The 21,065-nt window shown below is 44.8% G+C and overlaps 4 protein-coding genes across 6 annotated transcripts; 2 read left to right on the top strand and 2 right to left on the bottom strand.

The window, feature by feature from the left end:
* Positions 1 to 270: 270 nt before the first annotated feature.
* On the bottom strand, positions 271 to 3,696 carry e2f3 (E2F transcription factor 3). The gene is made up of 6 exons (XM_086137584.1): positions 3,234 to 3,696; positions 2,530 to 2,614; positions 2,158 to 2,392; positions 1,591 to 1,722; positions 1,353 to 1,467; positions 271 to 1,179 (listed from the first exon to the last, which is right to left on the bottom strand). Exons 1-6 carry the CDS (start codon positions 3,423 to 3,425, stop codon positions 997 to 999), a joined length of 942 nt encoding a protein of 313 aa, XP_085993710.1. The 5' UTR covers positions 3,426 to 3,696; the 3' UTR covers positions 271 to 996.
* A 740-nt stretch (positions 3,697 to 4,436) lies between these two features.
* srfbp1 (serum response factor binding protein 1) lies at positions 4,437 to 7,669 on the bottom strand. Its single transcript, XM_086136437.1, has 3 exons — positions 7,570 to 7,669; positions 6,396 to 6,884; positions 4,437 to 6,315 (listed from the first exon to the last, which is right to left on the bottom strand). The coding sequence occupies exons 2-3, from the start codon at positions 6,882 to 6,884 to the stop codon at positions 5,014 to 5,016; spliced, it is 1,791 nt and encodes a 596-aa protein (XP_085992563.1). The 5' UTR covers positions 7,570 to 7,669; the 3' UTR covers positions 4,437 to 5,013.
* A 41-nt stretch (positions 7,670 to 7,710) lies between these two features.
* On the top strand, positions 7,711 to 14,020 carry maco1a (macoilin 1a). Of its 2 annotated transcripts, XM_086136435.1 has the most exons (11): positions 7,711 to 7,955; positions 8,785 to 8,926; positions 9,029 to 9,155; positions 9,360 to 9,483; positions 9,691 to 9,869; positions 9,994 to 10,525; positions 10,756 to 10,914; positions 11,364 to 11,546; positions 11,613 to 11,733; positions 11,817 to 11,991; positions 12,072 to 14,020. In XM_086136435.1, the coding sequence occupies exons 1-11, from the start codon at positions 7,876 to 7,878 to the stop codon at positions 12,272 to 12,274; spliced, it is 2,025 nt and encodes a 674-aa protein (XP_085992561.1). In that variant the 5' UTR covers positions 7,711 to 7,875; the 3' UTR covers positions 12,275 to 14,020. The 2 variants fall into 2 exon arrangements, with proteins under 2 accessions (XP_085992561.1, XP_085992562.1); XM_086136436.1 differs by lacking the exons at positions 7,711 to 7,955; positions 8,785 to 8,926 and having other exon boundaries at positions 9,033 to 9,127; positions 9,203 to 9,869.
* Positions 14,021 to 14,148: 128 nt separating this feature from the next.
* LOC147190486 (low density lipoprotein receptor adapter protein 1-B-like) lies at positions 14,149 to 19,933 on the top strand. 2 transcript variants are annotated; one of them, XM_086136439.1, is made up of 10 exons: positions 14,149 to 14,478; positions 16,867 to 17,009; positions 17,159 to 17,271; positions 17,345 to 17,459; positions 17,556 to 17,628; positions 17,832 to 17,912; positions 18,251 to 18,348; positions 18,457 to 18,491; positions 19,026 to 19,057; positions 19,337 to 19,933. In XM_086136439.1, exons 1-10 carry the CDS (start codon positions 14,394 to 14,396, stop codon positions 19,381 to 19,383), a joined length of 822 nt encoding a protein of 273 aa, XP_085992565.1. In that variant the 5' UTR covers positions 14,149 to 14,393; the 3' UTR covers positions 19,384 to 19,933. The 2 variants fall into 2 exon arrangements, with proteins under 2 accessions (XP_085992565.1, XP_085992566.1); XM_086136440.1 differs by lacking the exon at positions 19,026 to 19,057.
* The last annotated feature ends 1,132 nt before the right edge of the window (positions 19,934 to 21,065 follow it).

Below are 21,065 nucleotides of genomic sequence, written 5' to 3'. Positions count from 1 at the left end.
CACAGGTGAGCTCGGACCGGTGATGATGCCTGAAAAACACACGTGCTCAGAACCAACGAGGTGAAGTGCAACATTATTTTTGTGCTCGAGGGACACATTCGATTTAAAGAGAGGACACGTTTTGGAGATGTGAAATTAAACTTGCAAACGGCCAATATGTACTTTGCCCCCCCTTGGTGTAGGTAAAGTGGTTCATTTTATTACGAGTATCTGTCACTTGTAAAATTGGTTCAGTGACTAAACCGTTCCATGTATCAAGCCAGAAAACAATTATTTCAAGGCACTTTTTTTTTTATTTTCAAGCAGGTGCCCCTCCTCCCACACTCTTTACAGACGCAATATTACCGTTGTAAAATGAATATCTGAGAACAGAACAGAAAGTTCTCTCGAACAAGTGAAAATCAGCCTGAAAAAAAGTTGAAAGTGTGTTTCAATCTTTCCACGTTCAAACGTCACGTGCGCATAGAGAATTGATTCCGTTTACGTGACTAAATGATTTGAATGCGTGGTGCCGTTTACGGTCAGGATTGAAGTCAATGTTATCGATTTCATGAGTGTATGCGGACATTGACAGCAGATTGAAGCTAAAATCCCGAAAATGTCATTTCACGGAGACAAGGCTACAAATATGCATAATGTGACTTTGGAACAACAATTCAGACAAGTACATACAGCATGTGATGCAACTAACTCTATACATACAGTATGCCATTCAGACCAGTGAGTCCATTTTAGGTACATTCAGGTAAATAAATGGCATGCAAACTTGTACAGTTTGCATGACAATGGCCGATGCAAAGGGGAGTACCGAAAGGGAAAAGGCGCGTTATCAGCAGAGGGGGACAAAAAGCCCATCGGTGATGAAGTCATTTTCAGTGATGAAGCCGGCCAAGTTCTGCGGGTCTTGGATGGAGTTTTTCTTTAAATGTAACCGAGTTGTTGTGCGTGTTTGGTAAACAGGCTTGTTGTTTTTTTTTTTTTTGGAAAGCGGCATCTTTAAAAACAGGGTTCACTTTTCAGCGGCATCTGAACAAATGAGCTGTACAATGAGTCAGCGGCAGCGTCTCTATTGGCGTCGCTGTCCACATCCCCATCTGTGACTTCCATTGGTAGAGGCTCGTCTGAGCAGATCAACACGTCAATTGGGCCTCGAGTGCTCTTGAGGTGGACTTGCAAGCTCTGAGGGCAGAAAGAGGCAGGCAAGAGTTTTGACACACCGCTTGATAAATTCATCGTTCAGGGTTTGGCCCGCACATCTATCACGACATTATGGTTCAAGTGTCAAAAACGGGATGCCTTCTCCCTTGTGACTTGCATACAAATGCATCCAACTCGGGGTTGGCAAAACATACTTCTTTTGGGTGCGTCACGTCCAGCGTTGTGTCTTCGGGGCCTTTGATCACAAGCACAGTTTGCTCCCTCATGAAGGGAATGCTTTGAATATCCTCATAAGTCACATATGCAAACGTGCAGAATATCGTCAAGGAATACGGGATTCCACAATCCTGACAATGCAGTCCAGCACCAAATAAGCATGCACGCTCGCTGATCAATGTGTGAAGTACAATCTGGATTGTAGAAAAAGGATATCTGCTGGTCTGCTCGTCCACACATATCCCATGAATTGCTCTCGTGCAGCTTTCGATCAGCTCATCCAGCTTCTTCTCTTTTTCAGAAAGGTCATTCATCATTTTAATTGTGTCTTTGTTGAGCCAATCGCCCCTGCGGTCACACGGCAAAAAAACAAAACAAAAGAGCATTTGCACAATACACGCATACATAAGCAATTTGGAAACCGCTTGATGCCGGTACCAACTACTTTAGTCATTTGGCATCACCAAAACGGTGTGTATATTTAAAAAAAAAAAAATCTACACAATCCTTTTCAAACGCCAGCTTTTTGTAACGTACAGAATTTAATTCAAAACTTCTTTTTCCACCAATAATGTGGCCTATAACCTGGACAAATAAATGTTGACATTTCATCTGGGGAGTGAGGGAGTGAAAATGAACTGAGATGACATGCTTGCACAAGTGTGCACACCCTCTGATAACTAAGTGATGAGGGTATCGGTATTCGAACAGAGCCACGGTGACTTTTTTTTTTTTTTTGGAATATCCACCATATATTCAAACCCACACACTTTGTATACTTACAACCACTGCACATGATTCTTATATATCTTTTTGATGAGGTTGATCCCCTCCAGGACGTTTGTGACATCATAGACACGTCTTTTGGAGGAGTTGAGTTCTTGGGTCACCGAGTTCAGGTCCAAAACGCCATCTTTCGACTGCTGCAGCATGTTCAAAAACTTCCTCGTCAACAAAACGAGCGACGTGTCGTTCCGCGACCTTTTCAAATTGTGTGGATTCATATGACAGGGAGTAGCTGGGAAGGAAATAAAGAATGAGCAACTCCAATTGAAACAGCATTTTTTTTCCTAACAAATAAAAATCAAATGCAAGGATTTATTTCTATCGATTATTTTGTTGTGGTAAAGAAGCGTGACAAACAAAAAATGTTACCTTCTTCTCCTGTCGGTGGATTTAATGTGCTGGGCTCGTAGACAATTGACACCAAGGCATAATTCTGCCATCCTGGGTCCCTTCGCTATGAAAAAAATCCACACAAACATCAGAATGCGAACAAAATATTCAAACAATCAAACTCATTCATCAAAACATACCAAAAAAGGGGTTATCATGACGATTGAAGATGTAGAGGAATAAAAAAAGATATCAGCGTTTGCTGATTGCATGTCCCTGACTGTTATACACTACATACTGTGCAAGTACTGTATGTATAATCGATGATATTCTAAATTTCCTAGCAGATGCTAACAATGCATTATTATTAGTAGTAGTAGTAGTATGATTATTAATAGCACAGGCTTCTTGGGGAAATGACGACGTAATCAGTGAGCCTTAGACGCTTTACGATGACGCAATGACATAGTTCCGACTTGGCTCTTTGCCCGTTGAAAACCAACCATGTCCTTCGTAAAAAGTTGTTCAACCCCAACGAAGCACTGGCCATGGCGCCGAACGAAGTACTTTTTTTGTGGGGGTGTAAAGGGATACGAGCGAGCTTTTGAAAATACACTGTAGGCTATGCTCACTCACACTACACACTCGAACAGAACTACACAAAGGAGATTTCGTTATATAATGCACCATATTGTGAATAATGACAAGAATGGAGCCCATTTTTGGTTTGGTTGATTGATTACCTTTGCTGGCTCATCAGAACTTTGATCCGACCAGGTTAATGACTGCGGTTCGGCCTGCGACGCCTGCTGCGACTCATCAAACGCCTTCGATAGCTCTTGCTTTCTACGGGAGGAATCATCGGATGTCCGATCTTTCAAATTTCCAGTTGTTTCTTCCGATTCCTCAGTTGTAATCATTGCGTCGCCCAGCATGTCCAGAAACGTTCCAGCGGTTATTCAGCTAGCAATTAACGTGCCGCACGAGCTCACGCGTAGAACCTACCTGGACCATTCTAATACAATTATCGACGCGCGCACGGAGATCTATGTTTGCACTGCCTTGCTTCTTGCACAAAGCGTAATTTATGTCGTTAATAGTTGTGAGTATTGACTTAATACTCACAATTTTTGGGGAAAAATTCTAACCTGATATTCGCACCCGCAAGAACCAAAGCAGCTAGCTGATGTTAAATCGTGACGTGAATCTGCCGACCAATGAGCAGTGAGAGTTGGAGACACGTGACTTTTGTTTTCAAGTATCCAACGTTGACCCGGTTCCATATTTCACGAATCAAAGATTTAACAAATAAAGCTTCGCTTTGTGATTTTTTTTAGAGGCGGCTAAAGTATGCATTCTATGTACATTGCATGAAAAGTAAAACGAGTCCTTCTGAGTTCACGTAACATAAATGTCTTATTAAAAAAACAAAAAACGAATTGTAGTCTTTGATTTCATATTTAAAGGCTACTTGTTTTGACTTTGAAATAAGTCTTCTAAACGTCAAATGCAACTTTTTTCTAACCTAAGTAATCTGTTAATACAATCGGATCATAACTATTACGTTTTTATGAACACTGAACCACTTATTCACAGCAGTAGAGCAGATTGACAAATGTTTGTATTTTTTTTTTTTTGTCCAGCATTTGTTTGAATGATAAGGTAGTGTCTGCATTAAACACAGCTCTGAGCTTCACACAAGCTGGTCTAACTTTGCCAATGTTATACCAAGCTGCGACCGTAAATGTTTCTTCATATTTAACATAGTTTTTGAAACAAAATAACTAACCAGCCAGCATTTATTTTACTCCCGTTACAAAAAGGGACCAAAATAGTCAAACTCAGTGACTTGGATCAGTAACTTTAACCTGATTTAATGACCAGTCTGAAAATAGTAGCACAGTAGTGCTTGTTACCAAAAAAAAAACAGCATGGGGAAATGCACATCACTGTGTGAGACTGGATAAGTTTAATCAGCATTTTCCAATAACCTCTGAATGAGCTATGGAGCCTGGTACTGCTTAGTGGGTGCATCTGTAAATACTTGACACATACAAAAAATAGATTTTACGAGACTGCAAATTGATTCAAAACCTTTTGCTTGCCCTTTCACTGAGCTTTGTTATAAACATGTTAGTCTCTGCTTTTCATACAATCAACTCAACTGTATTTCTCGAGCACTTTCAAACAGCCATCGCTGCATACAAAGTGCGGTACATGGAGCAATTAACATACAACAAACAGGAAAGCAAATCGGTAACAAACAACGGCAGAAAGAAGAAGAAAAAACAAGGAGACAATGAATATACGAGCTTTGCAAATCCTCCCGATGTCTTTCCCGACACTACTGGTTTGCATTATACTGAATCATGGAATCACATTTTTGAATCCTAAAATTTGAATTTTGTCCTTTTTTTTTGGTCAAAATAAAAACCACCAAATAAGCAGGAAGCGGCTCGCAATTAGTGCCCAAAAAAGGCATTTAAAAAAATGATTGATTACAAAATAAAGAATTAATACATATCAGTCATCATCAAACTTGATCTTCTTCCCTTGGAAAGGCAGAATTTGCCCTTGCTGCTCTTTTCTTTTCTTACTGGCTTCCCACGACGGATGCAGGGCCTGTTGCGGGGCCTGATGGGGAAGACCGTGGCGATCCCGCTGCCTCACCGCATTGCCTCGGCCGCGCCCTCTGAACTTTGTTCCCTCTGAATCGGAACGCCTGGCGTCAGGCCCGTTGACCTTGCCGTTCGTTGGTCCTTGCTCCTCTTTTCGGAACTTTTTATCAAAGTCTCCACGGCCCCCGCCCGGCGGTTTCCCTCGCCCCCTAAACGCCTTCCCCCTCCCACCCCGATTCGGTTTCGTTTGAGACAAAGAGCAGAAGACGGTCTGAAGTTTGGGTGCTTTGGTCTTCAACCGTGACTCAAGCTCATCGAGTTGACATTGAAGCTCGTCGGCTGGCTTGGCTTTTTCCGCGGAATCCTTTTTCGCCTTGTAGCCTTCTGCCTTTTTACTCTTCTTTTTCTTGAATTTGCTCACTTTGCCCACAAAAAAGTCATTCTCACTATCGCTCTCTTCCTGGGACGACCGCTTGCGGAATCGTTCCTCAGTGCTGTCATCAAAGTACAGTTTGTCCTCCTTGTCAGAGAGCTCTAAATCGCTTTCTTCTTCTTTTTCTTCTTCTTCGGTGGGCTTGGACACCACTTTTGGTTTATTCTCCTGAGCCTTTTCTTGCACTACTTTCGGTTGATTTTCCTTTGCTTGCACCACTTTCGGTTGATTTTCCTGAGCCTTAGCTTGCCTTTTTTCCTGGGCCTTAGCTTGCCTTTTTTCCTGAGCCTTAGCTTGCGGTTTCTTCCTTGGCTGTTCCGTTGGCTCACACGTTTTGACAATTTCAGCCTCCACGGTTACTTTCTTGTCAGCGGCCGGAGTGGCTTGAGTAGATTCCATTTTGCCCTCGTCAGGTTCAGAAATAGTAGGCTCATCTTTTGTTTCTTGATCATCGTCGTTAGTGATTTGCCCCACTTGTTCTGGACTTTTTTCCTCCTTCGCTCCCTTCTTCTTTTCTATCTTTTTCGCTTCAGCATCCGGTGAGTACGGAGCTAACGTCCCATCATCCTTGCTCTTCTTCTTTCGTTCTGCCTGCTTCCCTCCCTTCCTCCTCTCGTCACTGAAAGCCTTCACAGCGGCCTGGATGTCCTCGATCTTTTTCTTGAACTGAGGGTGGGAGGCTATGCGAGCTATGGCTCTGTCGCTCATGGAGGACTTTGGGTTCTTGCACACTTCGTTAAAGTTGAGATTCTTCTGCAAGGCGGTCTTGGTGACCTACGGATGGATCAAAAATAAGTACCTATGGTTAAAACAGGCTTTACATTTCGTTATAACCCCTGAACGTAGATACATACAAGGTCCGGTCGGAGCACTTTCATTGCGTGGATCTCCTCCACCAATCTGGCGACCCTCCGCTGGTTCTTCTCAATGGCCGCCTCCGTGCCCTTCTTGTTCTTCAGCCCGGCGATTTGACGAATGAGCTTCCCGCTGAGCAATGCCCTCACTCTCTTCACCTCTTTTCTCATGTTCACCACCTCATTGTTCAAGTTCAGGACCTCAGGCTGCTTTTTGACTTGAACTTGATCAGACTTGATCTCCGTGTCAACTTTGGGCTGTTCGGCCTCCTCCTCGTCTTCATCACTGCAGTCCTCTTCTTTAAATTCTTCTATATCTCCTCCGACTTCTTTCTCTCCGATTTCCCCTGCTATTTCTCCTCCCACCATCTGCTTCTCTTTATGGTCTCCCTCCACATCTCCATTATGGGACTCTTCTCCCACATCTTCCTTTTCCTTCTCCCCAACGTATGATGCCATGTTCTCTACGTTGTCCTGAGAAGCAGTCATCTGTTAAAACATGTCAAAACACATTAGATGAGGGAGGAAAAGTAACAAATAGGTATACTTAACCCGTGTATTAAGCATAATGGTCACGTACCCTGCAAAGGTTGAATCTCATGCTTGTTGGTAATTATGATGCAAATATGCACACAGGAAAGACTCTTATTAAAATAATTCGGACATTAAACTAAGATAATGACAAATTATCCAATGTCACTTTATCGACGACACAAATAGTAAATTTCTTGATTTATCTATTCCAGCAATCGTTTTGGTGACAAACAGAACAATTACATGTCTTTCAATTAAACGGTATACGGTACAACGAAATGCGCTATCGAATATTTTGATAGAATGTACTATTGCTAACACTGGTGGTATGCCGTGATATTATTCGAACGTAAAGGTGGACGGTAACGAAGTTGCAAATAGGGTGTTTAAAATGCTTCAAACTTTAACGAAACATGTTGCAACGTAGCTTTCAGTCCGATTGCATTCTAGACAGGAAGCACCGATGGAAGCTCCGTGATAATGCAGCGAGCGCACAAGCGTGGCGGGGCGAGCATGCACACGTTTTGCCGGGCCGAGTTGAACAAAGTAGCTCGAAGAAGCGTCTGCACGACGGACAACCAGCGGAAGCCAAAAATTAATACAAAGCGATCAAAGCACGTCTCACTACGGCGCGGCTTACCGTAGTTAACAGGCAACACGCTTTCGACGTGAGGCGAAAACTGCAAACTCGTCGGGGGCGGCCATGTTTGACGTCGCCCCTGCCTCTGATGTCGTCATCACGTCAGACGTCGCGTAAGGGAACGCGGCGCGTCGTGTAAAGGGGAGGGGCCTCGGGTGCACTGTTATTATTTATTTCTTTGTTTCATGTGTATTAAACAAAAACAACGGTGGCTAATTCACGGCCCGTGCATATTCCGCGAGAGCGAATGACAGTCGCGTGCTCCCGCTACCGCACCGACACATCGGGAAAATCATCAGGGGGAGGATGAAGCGGCGCAATGCGGACTGCAGCAAACTCAGACGGCCGTTAAAACGGAACCGAATCACCGAGGGTATATATAGCAGGTACAGGGAAAAACGGGTTGGGGGGACGTTATTGTGTAACGATGGCGCCGATCTCGATGTCGACATTGGTCTTGCACGCTGCGCCTCATTCATATTGAACGGAGATGTGCATTGCGAGCTCTTCGAGCAGCAAGATTAACATTCTGGTTGGGGGCTGGCGAATGTCTGTTATTTTGTTCCTGGCGAGCTAACGTTCCTTCATTCAAATCTGGCTCCGCATTTAAATAGCGTTTGCTAGAAATCGCCCAGTGGTTCGCGTGAGTCATCCAAGAGACACCCCCCCCCCCCCCCCGAACCCCCAAGCATCATTCCAAACGAATTTAGTTTGACTGAATAACGTCAAAAGATGAATTATTTGAGATGCGCAGTCGAAGGTCTGAAAGAATAATTTGCGATGCTCAGTCGAACGTCTGAATATTATCTCCTGCTGAAATGTTGTGTAACAAAGGAATGTATATAAAACAGTACTTTTTTTTTAATCCCAAAATGCATGTCGCGTCTGTAATGATTCGAAACGTTTTAAGTCGTTTTGCAGCATTTTGAGCGCACACAATTTCAGCCGATTACATACCGTGTTGTAAACATGCTATTATACATCACAGTTCGCACAATTATCAGTGTGGCATAATTAGCCTTTAATTGACGCACACGCCAAAACGCAACCTCCTAACCTTCGAATTAAGTATCTCTCTAATGATTTTCTCAAATAACGCTGATCGCTCCAAAACTACCATGTCATACAAATCTGCACTCAACGGTTGTAAGCAGCTGGCTTTTGTCCCGAACGTCATTTATCTCCAGTGCGTCTTTTGTCTTCCTCTCCTCGCAGTACATTCCTGTATCTGAAGTTCCTGGTGGTGTGGGTGTTAGTTTTGCTTGCCGACTTTGTGCTGGAGTTCAGGTTTGAGTACCTGTGGCCCTTCTGGCTTTTCCTTCGCAGTGTCTACGATTCCTACAGATATCAGGGGCTGGTAAGAGGACGATAACAATTCAGTGCATCCCCAAAGTACGCCCGTCTCATGAGATACTCAATTTGTTGAAGTTTCTCTCTTTTCCCCACCTCTCTGTTTCAGGCGTTCTCCTTCTTCTTTGTGTTTGTGGCACTCACGTCAGACATCATCTGCCTCCTGTTCATCCCCGTCCAGTGGCTGTTCTTTGCTGCCAGCACCTACGTATGGGTGCAATATGTATGGCACACAGGTCAGTTCGCGGTGTATTGCATTCCCGCCTTTTGTTTTTTTGTGCAGACGACAGTTTAATCGGGCATAAACGTCTGGCCTCGATGCGTGAAAAGGATCCAATCTGTCATTTGCCTCCTGACCCACTTGCTGGTCGAAAAGCACCGTAAGAGTGGTCGTCCTTTGTGCAAAAGAGAAACCTTGACTTTTGTTTTGTTACGCCCAGAGAGAGGAGTGTGTCTACCCACTGTGTCGTTGTGGATCCTGTTTGTATACATCGAAGCTGCCATCCGCTTCAAAGACCTGAAGAACTTTCATGTCGACTTGTGTCGACCTTTTGCCGCTCACTGGTAAATCTTCCCTAAAGTATCCTGAAACCACATTGCAGGGGCTCTTCTAAACCGTTTAGCTTTTTCCCCTTGTAGGTCAGTGGCGTAACAATCTGAATATGAGCTCTCGAGTGTATTTTCCCAACGTCTCCTGCAAATGCTGCGTCCAGCTTTCGCCACCGTGGCGACGGAGCTGCGGCTTAATCTCAATCTTTGTCTTCTCGACAGCATTGGCTACCCGGTGGTGACTCTGGGCTTTGGCTTCAAGAGCTACGTGAGCTACAAGATGCGGCTAAGGAAACAGAAGGAGGTGCAAAAGGAGAACGAGTTCTACATGGAGCTGCTCCAACAGGCTCTACCCCCTGAGCAGCAGATGCTGCAGCGACAAGAGAGGGAAGCAGAGGAGGGTGAGTAAACAAGAACCAAACTGACACCCCGTGCAGCGTACATGAAAGTTTCAAGTTGAAGAAGATTTTTTTTTTTCCCATGTCTTCTAATAACCGCTTGTCTCTGTTCTTCCGTCTGCTTCAGCCAAGGGGATTTCGGAGACGGAACCTTCCATCGGGTCGCAAAACGGAGGACCCCCCAGTAAGAAGAGCGCCTCCGTCCCCTTACCAGAACTGGAGTACAGGGAAAAGGGGAAGGACAACACTGGAAAAGAGCGCGAAGGCAAAAAAACAAACGCAATTGGAATCAATAACAACAACATTCTACACTCACTGGACTCCAAACTCCAGGAGACGGAATATATTGAGAACTACATCAGGGCAAAGAAACTGAGCAACGACGTGGCGGGAGAGAACGCGCACGGCGACTCCAATGCCGTCACTGCTTCCAAAGAAGAAGTGGCGGCGAGTGGGAAGAACTACAAAAACGCCTCCGCGGGTGGCGCCTGCAACTCATCGCCGCGGAATCACAGTTTCAGCAACGGCAGCCTGCCCACGGCGGCCTCGTCGTCCACTAAGAATGACAAAAAGCAGAAGGGGGGTGGCAAAAGTCCAAAGGATCCGCTGGAAAACTGCATCCCCAACAACCAGCTGGCCAAGCTGGATGCTCTAGTACGGTAAGAGAAGACATTTCGTCGGTAGGATTTAGCCACCTTTGGTTCAAGGTGTTCGTTCCAACGTGCTTCTCCTTTGAAAGTACCTTTTGTGCGGGCGTAGAAGGTCCAAATGGTTGGCCTAGAAGTCCAATGAGTCGTAATTAAAAGACACAAACTCCTGTTACCCCCCCCCCCCCCCCCCCCACCACCACCGTTGATGACCTTGTGTCCCCCCTCCCTGGTATGAAAAGGATGGAGCAGGACGTGAAACGGCTCAAGGCAGACCTGCAGGCCAACAGGCAGGTGGAGTCGGACTTGCGGAGTCAGCTGTCCACCCTGAGCAGCCAAGACCGCAGCCTTCGCTCTGAACTGGGCCAGCTCCAGCAGGACAACGAACTGCTTCAGAACAAGTGGGTGAACGTCCAAGCTGTCCCCAACTTGGACTTGTGTTTAAAAACCCTTGCAAACAAAAAGGGACCCAAGAATACCCCCCCCCCCCTCCCCCCAGTGACTCTCCAAAAATCAACACGTGCATGATTCAAATGTGTCAATGTGCTGGTAAATTGTAAGCCTCGGCACACACACACACACACACGCTTTGTTCCGCTTGCTTGTGCAAAGCAATTCTAATTGTTTTCGTTTCTGCTTGGGGACAATTTAGGAAAAGGAATCACATTGTAGGGTGATAGTGTAGTCATTAACTCATTCAGTACCACCCAATTCCAGACCAAGTCTGAAAAGACGTTTAAAAACGTCTTTGGGAGTGAATGAGTTAAAGTTCTTTTGAATGGCTGTCAAATGTCAAAATTCGTTAAATTTGACCCGACGAAAGGTTTCATGTGAGAACCCGCTGCCACAGGCTCCACAGTTCCGTCCAGGCCAAGCAGAAGGATAAGCAGACCATCTCGCAGCTGGAGAAGAGGCTGAAAGTTGAGCAGGAGGCGCGGGTCCTGGCTGAAAAACAGCTGGCCGACGAGAGGAAGAGGAAGAAGATGGAGGAGGCCACGGCCGCCAGAGCGGTGGCGTTAGCCGCGGCCACCAGGTACTCCTTACCCAAACGTTCAATAAGGCGGACGGTTAGCGCTCACATTTTTGTTTTCCCTTCCAGAGTGGAGTCGACCGATTCCCTGCGCGGTCGTATCAGAGATCTGGAGACCGAGTGCAAGAAGCTCAGCATGGACGTGAAAGTCAAAGAGGAGCAGATCCGAGATCTGGAGGGCAAGTGCCAGGTAGGACCGAGGAGTCTGCACGAACTTGCCGTTTCCGATTGAATGTTAGCGCCGCCGTTGCAACCGGCGAATCTCGCCTGCAGGAGTTGCGCAAATACAAGGAGAACGAGAAGGACACTGAGGTCTTGATGTCGGCGCTGTCAGCCATGCAGGAGAAGACGCAGCACCTGGAGAACAGCCTGAGCGCCGAGACCCGGATCAAGCTGGACCTGTTCTCCGCTCTGGGCGATGCCAAAAGGCAGCTGGAGATCGCGCAAGGTCGAGAGGGAGGGTTCGAAACGGCGCGCGGCGCGCACAGCTTAGGTCGCTCACACTTGGGTGTCTTCCTACATATGCAGGCCAGATCCACCAGAGGGAGCAAGAGATAGCAGAGCTCAAGCAGAAGATCGCCGAGGTGATGGCGGTGATGCCCAGCCTCTCTTATTCGGCTGACAGCAGCAACCTGAGCCCGGTGACCCCGCACTACTCCTCCAAGTTCATGGACAATAGTCCCTCCTCCCTGGACCCCAACGCCTCAGTCTACCAGCCCCTCAAAAAATGACCGGGCTGACTTTTTTCTTTTTTTTTTCTTTTCTTTGAAGCTATTTGTTTCACTTCGGGTCATCCTGAGTTTACAAGCCCTCCGACAGATTTTGCACTGAGAGACGCAACTCCTGCCGACATATCAACATTTGAAAGGAGTGTTTTGAGTCGGGTTGGGAGGTTTCAGGCAGATTGATTTCAATAAACGGGGGAATTCTTTGTCGGCCGAGAAAGAGACGACGTCGCGCGTGGCTTTTCGTCACCGTATTCCTCAACAGGCTTTTGTTTCGTATGAGTCAATTTGGGCTTAATTTCAAGGCACCTAAGCAATCGAGTTGAGAGATACATGAATGTAAGCCTATTCATGCTTTGGGATCCCTGTTAACGTAAAGCGATGATTGTTTGCTATCTAGAGTATAAGAATTTCCCCCGCTCGATTAAACGCTGTAGTTGAGACCTTGAGGATTAATCACGGCACTGCCAAAACACGACAGAGTACATCACCTTGTTTCCGCAAACGTGTTCTTTTCGATGTGGACCAAATTCCAACCTGTTCGGCCATATCCTTTGATGAATTTAATAATGATGTCTCGGTAACTGCTCTTATTTTGCAGATTATTCAGTGCCTTTCAATTCTGCAATTTTTTTTCAAAAAGCTGCAGCCGGATGCTTTCTGGTGGGGGCTTTTTCCTATCATTTACGTGTCACCAGCTCAACTAAGAACTTGTTTTGCAATTTCCCAACTTAAATATGACAGCCTGAATTTTGTCTTAAAAGGGAAACAATGTTTTCATTGAGACAGTCTTGGTGTGACAAATATCAACCAAAACGGCTTGTCTCCTGAAGCCTAAAAGATGGCATCCCTTTGTTTACAGCAATGTACATTGACCTCCGGAGGAATGTTGCTTTGTTTAGTTAAGTGCCAAGTGTTGTGTTCTCCATTCTTACTTCAATTGGTGTAATTAGCTTTTTTTTTTTTTTAAAGGTGTTCAATTGTTTTTGTGTCACTAGAACGTATCTAGATGGTGTAGAGCAGGAGTGTCAAACTCATTTTTGTCGCGGGCCACATTGTAGTTACGGTTTCCCCTGGAGGGCCGTTATGAATTTTGGGAAACCATACAAATGTTTAATCCCCTCCACATCTTGCATACACAGCACACAACAAATTGATGAATAACTAGTTTTAAAATCTGAAGTCAAGAATAATGACTCTTATTGGGGATTACAAATGACAGTTTGAAATTTTGGTTCCGACTTTAGCATGCGTCATGGAATTTGACATGCTTGATTTGCTTTCGCGGGCCGCATAAAATGATGTGGCGGGCCAGACCTGGCCCCCGGGCCTTGACTTTGACACCTGTGGTGTAGAGTTTACAAGGCCGATTGCAATGAAGCAGCGGGTTGTGACTCCGATTGTGTTATTCATACATGTATTTACTTGTGGATTTAATTTGGGGACAGTATTTTTGTACTTCTCATGATGTTGACTGCTCTAATTTTCCAACCAGGTCGGGATTTTGTGAATGTGAACCATTTTGATCATGTTTGTGCTATCATGTGACCTTAACCTGGAACACTGTTGTTGCGGATCACTCACTTTCAGTACTGTACATTCAGTTTGTATTGTGAGAAAGGAAGAATGAAGAGAGGCAAAGAAAAGTGATTTGTGTTCCCCCCCTCTGTTTTCCACATCTCACTTTACGCAAAGTAACGGTCTTCAGTTTGCCCATCACTATTAAAGTCTTGCTGGAGGCAGTGCAAGCTATTCAGACTGCGTGATGTTTATCCCCGGCATATATTAAATCGTGTTTCAATAATCTAAAGCCTTTGAGACCATACTGTTCGATACGGAACGGTCCTTCCAGAACTGGAGGACATTTTCTGTCCCCTGCGAAATGTCATTCATTGCAACAAGGCAACTGACTGTCGAGCTATAATAAGTTACTTCTGATATCCAAATTCACATAAAATCCAACGTTTTATTTTCCAAGACGGCTTTTCGAGCTTTGTGTCGTTTCACGCGGGTAGCAAGATTTCTGACGGTCCCTGAAGGCACCGCGAGGACGCGCTGCCCCCAGCGGTTCGCCGGTCAGCACTCGTGAAACTTCCCCGGATTGTCCGCGTCTTGTAACGCCGAGATGGATGCCCTGAAGTCGGCCGGGAAAGCCATTATCCGAAGACCCAGTGTGGCTAAACAATCCTGGACTGCCAGAAGACACAAAAGTAAGTTTTTTTTCCCCCTTTAATCTGAATAAAAATAAAGTGTCACGATCGTTTGCTCATCGTTACATTTGCATCACATGAAAGTATTTTGGTTCTCTTGTGAATTAGTCAAATCCCTAAATGTGTAGCTGAGGTTTTCTACTTTAATGCGCAGACGGTAACCCCCTTCAAGAGTGCTCCTTTAAATAGTAAATAGATTGTCCTGATGTAGTCACTTGCTATTTATTGCCTAGTTGTTGAGTATACTTTTTTTCAATTGCAAACACACGCGCGCGCACGCGCACACGCACGCTTCCGTTTGACTGATGTAAACGTTTCGGTCTACCGCTTTTCGGTCATTTTGTTTCGGTCTATAACATACAAACAAATACAGAGACTTTCCATCTTGGGGTGACATAATGCGGCAAGGCTCGCACAAATTCAGGCAGAGCCCGGAGGTACATGACACTTCTCAGACAGGGAAAGAGGGGAAAAAAATGCCCTCAACCTCTTGTCAACACTTCAATAGTCAATATTGTTTTTGATCATTGGATGTTTTTGATCATGCGTAAACATTTATTTGAAGACTGATTCAACTTTAGTCTTACTCTATGTCGCGGAACACTGTTGCAAATCAAGACTCTTTTTGTAATCCAGATTTTCTCCATGGAAGGAATTTCACGCTAATCGTGTTGTTCAAAGTGATGATTAGCGGAATTAAGGCTTCCTGGTAAATGCGGCAAGTGACCCACTTGTTGTCGAAATAACATAACACATTGTCGTATAGATTACAGTACAGGATTGGGCTCCTGGGAACACATTCTTCACCAGCGCTGACCCGTATCGACCGTCCCAGACCCTCCCGAGTTGCCTCACGTTACAAGGAACTACAATGGGTGACTTTATTTATGGCGGGGGGGGAGGGGGGGGGGGGGGGTCATGAGCACATACAAAACAATACCGGCTGTTTATCAAGTTCAGCATTTATATCTAAGAACCATCAAGTAGTTTTGCTGCAGCGGCCCTCATCCGCCACCTCAACTTGGATTGTGGCTCGGTTGCATACATTTACTTTGACTTATGGTATGTTTGAATGTCTGTTTAAATAAACAAACAAACAAAGAAAAGAAGGAAACATTTGGCGCCAGGGGTGTATGGACACAGTTGACGGTTTCCATGGAGATTGCGTGTTTAGCCAACTGCCTACCATTTTGGAGGAGCGTGGAAATAGATGGGCCAGAGTCTAAATTGATGGAAAAATAATATTGGCTTGCTTCTATGCCACTCTTTGTACTGTTTATTTCGGGGGGGGGGGGGTTCTTTACTCCTGTGTGAATTTATTTTAGTTGCTAGCACATGTATGCTTTGTTTGCATTGGTTTGTTTTGTGTCTCAGTGCATGCGGTGCTGTTGCTGCCTTTCCTGTATGATGATGTTACTGAAGTACTCGTGCCACTCTTGTTAAGAGAAAAAGCGGCACAACCTCCAGCCATCCGTGTACTAGAGCGCTTGTCCTCATTAAGTCGCGAGTCGGCCGACTTTGGCGAGAGTACATCCTGGTTGATAATGCACAACAATTTTTGCATTCTGTCCATTAGTTTCTTCCCTAGTTTGTAGTTATCTCCGAGATTATAAATGAAATGACTCAAGTCCAATTTCGCAAAACAAAAACATGAGCAAGATCAAAGAGAAAATAACATAAATACAAGGCGGGAGACTGGAGAGCAAAGACGACAAAGATGAGGTCGAGAGAAAACAAGACTTACGCAAGAGCAGCAACAAGGTCAATCATCGGACAGAGACACGGGCCCTTGGCAGTCTTTAAAAACTTGGCTAACCTGATGACGGAATTGGCAGCAAGTGTGCACGCTGGATGGAAGGCTCTCCTCTGCCACCTGCTGGAGACACACAAGAACAGGCTCTTGACATTCCAGATGATAGATTGACAGAACACAGACAGCACCTCCGACCGAGATATGTCCCCGCTCCCTTTCCCTTTTAGGAGCAGTGAGCAGATGAATCGGCTCAACTCAAGCTGCATTTCTTTTCCTTTTTTCCAATGTTCAGACTTAAGTTGCCAATTTTAGGACTTGAAGCTTGCTTGACAAGAACTTAACTTTGACTTTAATTCTATCACTTAAAAAGTTTCAGTTGAAAATCGGCATTTAATTTTATTTTTTACCTTATAAGAAGTGCAGAGGCCGCCACTTAATTGATGAGGTATAACAACGATGACATCTGACCTAATCTGCAGCTACAAAAAAAAACAAAGTTTTGCATCAGTTATGTGTTCCAGTGACAAAGTCATAAATAATGTTAAAACCGAAATGAGACTTAGTCCCACTTGTAACCGTTATTGGAAAACAGCATCATTCGTTGATTTGGTTACATTTGATTTGACATTGGGAAGAGCTTCCAGAAAACTGGACGGACACGAGAGAGACCATCTTGGAGGGGATGACCTTTAGCCTCCGTCACCTCGGAATGACCTTAGTGGACCAGCCCAAAGGCGAGGAACTGGCAGCCGCCGCGGTGAAGAGGATCGTTGCCACAGTAAGAGCAAAATATTTGCTCCATTGCTTTGCCTTGCTCAAATGATACGTCGGGGTTTGTTCATTCGGAGAAAGTTCTTTCCGTTGCCACCCAGAAGGACGGTGATTTAATTTGACATTCATTTAGTATTTTTTTTTTGTGCGTGGCAGGGAAAATTCTGTGGGAAGAAAGCGCAGAAAGTCTACCTCAAAGTGACTCCACAAGGCATCACCCTCTATGACGGTTGCACCAACAACTTCATGGAAAACATCTCCATATACAGGCGCGTGTGCAGAGCTGCCTGCTTTTGTCATCCGGCGCTATGTATGCCCTAACTTCTCACCGCCGCACTGCAGAATATCCTACTGTGCGGTGGACAAAGTGCACGACAGAGTGTTTGCATTTATCGCCCAAAACACCCTCAACGGGACGTTGGAGTGCCACGCCTACCTGTGCTCCAAGAGGAAAGAGGTGCGAACGGTGCTCTCCTTATGATCTCACTCAGTCTTTACAATTGCTTGACATGAACTGGTTGTTCTTCAAATGTTTGGATGGTTTCTTCCGCAGGCGCAGGCTGTAGCCCTGACAGTAGCGCAGGCCTTTGGAGTAGCTTTTGAACTGTGGCAAGTCACCCGAGAAAGTAAGCCTTCGACTCCTTGCGGTAGACCCGTCCAACAGAGACTTGACGACATTAGAGTCCTTAAATAGTCGGCTGATTCGCATTGGTAGCAGGTGTGCGAGCTGGAGGGACGGCCCTCTTCTGCCACCTGCTGGTGAAAGAACAGGAGCGTTACAATTCCGATCATAAAAGACCTCGAATATCCTTTCTTGTCTGTGTTTTAGAGAAAGGAAGGCGAGTCCAGTCAGGTTCAAGCGACGGGCTCAGCGGCGGCTCCGGTTCCGAGAGATCCCCCGGCCCCGAAGGTAAAACCGCTGCCACCCAGAACCAAACCATAAAGACGCATTGGGCTCTATTTTCGCGACCGGTCAAAGTCACTCACTGCTCCTGAATGATTTGATTTCGACAATGATTCAAAGGCTTTGATGCCCGCTGTTGTCATATTTCTGAGTGAGATACATCTGACATTCACGTCACATGCCAGCGGAGCTCAGACTCCGTCTGCCCGTCGCCCCATCAAATTCCTCCAAAACCAATCCCGCACGTGCCGTCAATGAAAAAAAAAAAAAAGCCGGTTATGTTCAAGGAATGCCATCTCTGACACTCTCACATTAAAATGGAGAATTGTTGTCTGACCTGCAAGACGTTGCCGCGGTCGACCTGTTGGACGCTGAGACGAATGAGAGCGTCGATCAAATGGACAACCACGGGACATCTGAGAGGAACGATAATCCAGCCTGGGTAAAATATAGTGACACCCACCTATACACAGTTACTTCGTGATGTCTGAGAAGATAAAGCCTTTTTAAATATATATATATATATATATATTTTTTTTTTTAAATGTAGGCACTAGAAGATGACTTGGACGAGGCCTTCTCCAGGTGAGTTTGGTGTGTTAAGTGGTGTCAGTATTTAGCTAAACTAATTCATGGTAATCCCCATTCACCCACCCCCCCAATAATAAAACCTGCTTCAAAATATTCTCATATTGTAGTTGACACTTATTTTGCTTGGCCCCTTGCTGTTGATTTTTCTGTGTACTACGACACAATGAAAACGTAGGCAGTAGTTGAATCAACTACAAATAATGGCTGGAATAGAACAACTGAATACAGCATTCCAGAGCTGTCTTGGATATAAAATGTGTACACAGCCCTGTTCTAATGTCAATGTTTTGGTGACATGTCCCCAAAAAATTTTCTTTCCTGCTTTGCAAAACTCAACTTCATTGAGCACTTTAAAAGCCACCATAGGACGCACAATACAAACCAAGAGATGATAAGGTTTCTTAAATACTTCATATACAGCAATGTACAAAACCACCACATAAAGTATATATATATATATATTTATATTTTTGTCTTGTTAGTTTAACATTTCTAACAAGCTCAACTTTGGTATGTTTGTGTCTCCAGCTGTGCTGCGGACAGCTCGGGTTCACTTCCAGGTGACGTTGAGTATTGCTGTCAACAGTTTTGTATCCTAATTTCGATAATCATCGCAAATCACTTTGCACCTCCGAAACACCGTCGCGTGTGCTCTTAGCTCACTTTCATGCTGTGACTCGATTCAGTTTGCTTAAAATTCCTCCAAAATGAGAAAAAAAAATGGATTCATTCTCACGTCGGGCAATAATAACTAATCTGATTTGAATTCCTTTTCAAGGGAACTGAACCTGTTGCCATCGATGTTGTCTTTACATGTAATTTTTGAATCGTCCCCCTAGACTGGCCGAGTCACGTACTCACTCCCAGATCTTGGACGTTGGGCTGATGCCCCAACGCTGACTGTTTGAACCTGCCTGGGACGGCGTCAAATGGCAGCCCCCCCCCCCCTCCCCCAAATCCCCCAAAATGCCCTCTTTGGGAATGACTTCCTCAGCATTTCGACAAGGTGCCGCTTCACATGGATGCACAGTGACTTCACGAGCTAATGGGAATTTTGCTGTATTTATGTGTGCATGGGATGATGACAAAAACAAATCAATCAATCAATCAATCAATCAATCAACAAAGTCATAAGAACTAACTAACTGCAGCGTCCCAACACACACACACACACACACACACACACACACACACACACTTCACGATAGTTCCTTGGCCTGAAGATGTCAAAAGAAGCAATAGTTTATGTTAGAGATGTATTTGGGCCGAAGCGGCGGCTAGGTGAGTTTTTTCAGCAAATATTGAAGGATAGGTTCCCAAATGCCAGGCTGCAAATATATGAGGCTCCCTGGGGTTTTTTTTGTATTTTTTATGTGATTATGACTAAATTATACCCACTGATTTGAAATAATAAAAGTAGTTCTGAAAAAAAAGTGTCATTTGAGTAATTCTGTCAATAATCTGACCCTGTGCAAGTGCATACATTTTAAATGTTTTTTATTATGAACTGCAAGTGGATGGGTGTCTATTTTTTCCCCCTCGGTCTTCTTCTATCTACAACTAGTTGTTTTTATTCGATAGTTTTTGTGACGTGCTTTAGGCTCAACAAATTTTTTAAAAAATCATTGAAATAAATAATTGCGATCTGATTTGCTTTGGGAGAGTAAGCAAAGAACAGTTCTCTTGCTAACTTGCAGGTGGCGATGTTGTACCACAGGCAAGGGGATCCAAGTGTGAAGTAATGTATTTATTTTTTTTAAATCTTTCATTGACAAGACCTTGCTTTCACCACCTGGAGATGTTGTCTTTTGTCTTCAAATGTCCACTGTTGTGACTTTTTACTATTGTTATTTACTATTGTTATGACTTTTTCTGTCATTGCTATTATCACTCGTATGACTAGTGAATCGCTGTTGGAATTGTATGTCACATGAACTCGTCGGCACTCGTGTCAAATAACAGTGTTGTGATGCAGCGCTGTAGTTTACTCGCTTCCTCAAAGGCCAAAAATGGCACGAGCGGTCAGTTGAAAGGCATCCCTTGGAAGACCGTCCTTTTAACTGTTGCACTCGAGTCGTTGCGCTTAGCGTGCCGAATGCCTGTAGCAACAAAGAGCACACTAATACGCTTAGTACACGTACACTTAGCACACGTACACGTACACACACGTCGTCTTGGCACATTCTGTACTCGATTGTGGGAGGCCGAAAGTCACGTGATCGGCCTCACACTCGCTCGCTCTCTGCGAATCGGTGTGGCAGGGACATTGCGTCCCACTCTGCGTACTTAACCACCTGCATTATTAAACAGGCTTCCCTCACGCTTGGTTTCATGGAAGCATGCAGAGAAGACCAGAGAGGGACTAGGAAGACCAAAAGAGCACTTTTACTCTCAAGAGTATGGAAAAATGCTTCGAGCTGGAACTGCGTGGTGCATTTATGTCAATAAGGTGCCGAGGACTCAAAGGTCAAGTGAGAAACGAGTTTCCAAAATGGCCCCAAGGCAGTTTTGTGTCTCTCGGTGGTTTTGTTTGTTTCGGTTTGTCTTTATTATTTTTTGCCAGAGTGA

This window comes from Hippocampus guttulatus, chromosome 18 (genome assembly GCF_054856545.1).
Source record: "Hippocampus guttulatus isolate MCC_2025c chromosome 18, RoL_Hgut_1.0, whole genome shotgun sequence".
NCBI lineage: Eukaryota > Metazoa > Chordata > Actinopteri > Syngnathiformes > Syngnathidae > Hippocampus > Hippocampus guttulatus.
Note: the sequence above shows the minus strand (reverse complement) of the source record. Positions and strands in the feature narration are given on the sequence as shown.

Excerpts from the sequence above, each read along its gene's own strand:
- e2f3 (XM_086137584.1), bottom strand. The coding sequence starts at position 3,425 with ATGCTGGGCGACGCAATGATTACAACTGAGGAATCGGAAGAAACAACT. Across the intron at positions 1,723-2,157 it reads AAGAATCATGTGCAGTGGTT|GGGCGATTGGCTCAACAAAG; the intron begins GTAAGTATACAA and ends GTGTGACCGCAG. Across the intron at positions 1,468-1,590 it reads GTGGACGAGCAGACCAGCAG|GTTTGCATATGTGACTTATG; the intron begins ATATCCTTTTTC and ends GATATTCTGCAC.
- srfbp1 (XM_086136437.1), bottom strand. The coding sequence starts at position 6,884 with ATGACTGCTTCTCAGGACAACGTAGAGAACATGGCATCATACGTTGGG. Across the intron at positions 6,316-6,395 it reads AAGTGCTCCGACCGGACCTT|GTCACCAAGACCGCCTTGCA; the intron begins GTATGTATCTAC and ends ATCCATCCGTAG.
- maco1a (XM_086136435.1), top strand. The coding sequence starts at position 7,876 with ATGAAGCGGCGCAATGCGGACTGCAGCAAACTCAGACGGCCGTTAAAA. Across the intron at positions 9,484-9,690 it reads CGACCTTTTGCCGCTCACTG|CATTGGCTACCCGGTGGTGA; the intron begins GTAAATCTTCCC and ends TCTTCTCGACAG. Across the intron at positions 9,870-9,993 it reads AGAGAGGGAAGCAGAGGAGG|CCAAGGGGATTTCGGAGACG; the intron begins GTGAGTAAACAA and ends CGTCTGCTTCAG.
- LOC147190486 (XM_086136439.1), top strand. The coding sequence starts at position 14,394 with ATGGATGCCCTGAAGTCGGCCGGGAAAGCCATTATCCGAAGACCCAGT. Across the intron at positions 18,492-19,025 it reads TTGGACGAGGCCTTCTCCAG|CTGTGCTGCGGACAGCTCGG; the intron begins GTGAGTTTGGTG and ends TTGTGTCTCCAG. Across the intron at positions 19,058-19,336 it reads CAGCTCGGGTTCACTTCCAG|ACTGGCCGAGTCACGTACTC; the intron begins GTGACGTTGAGT and ends TCGTCCCCCTAG.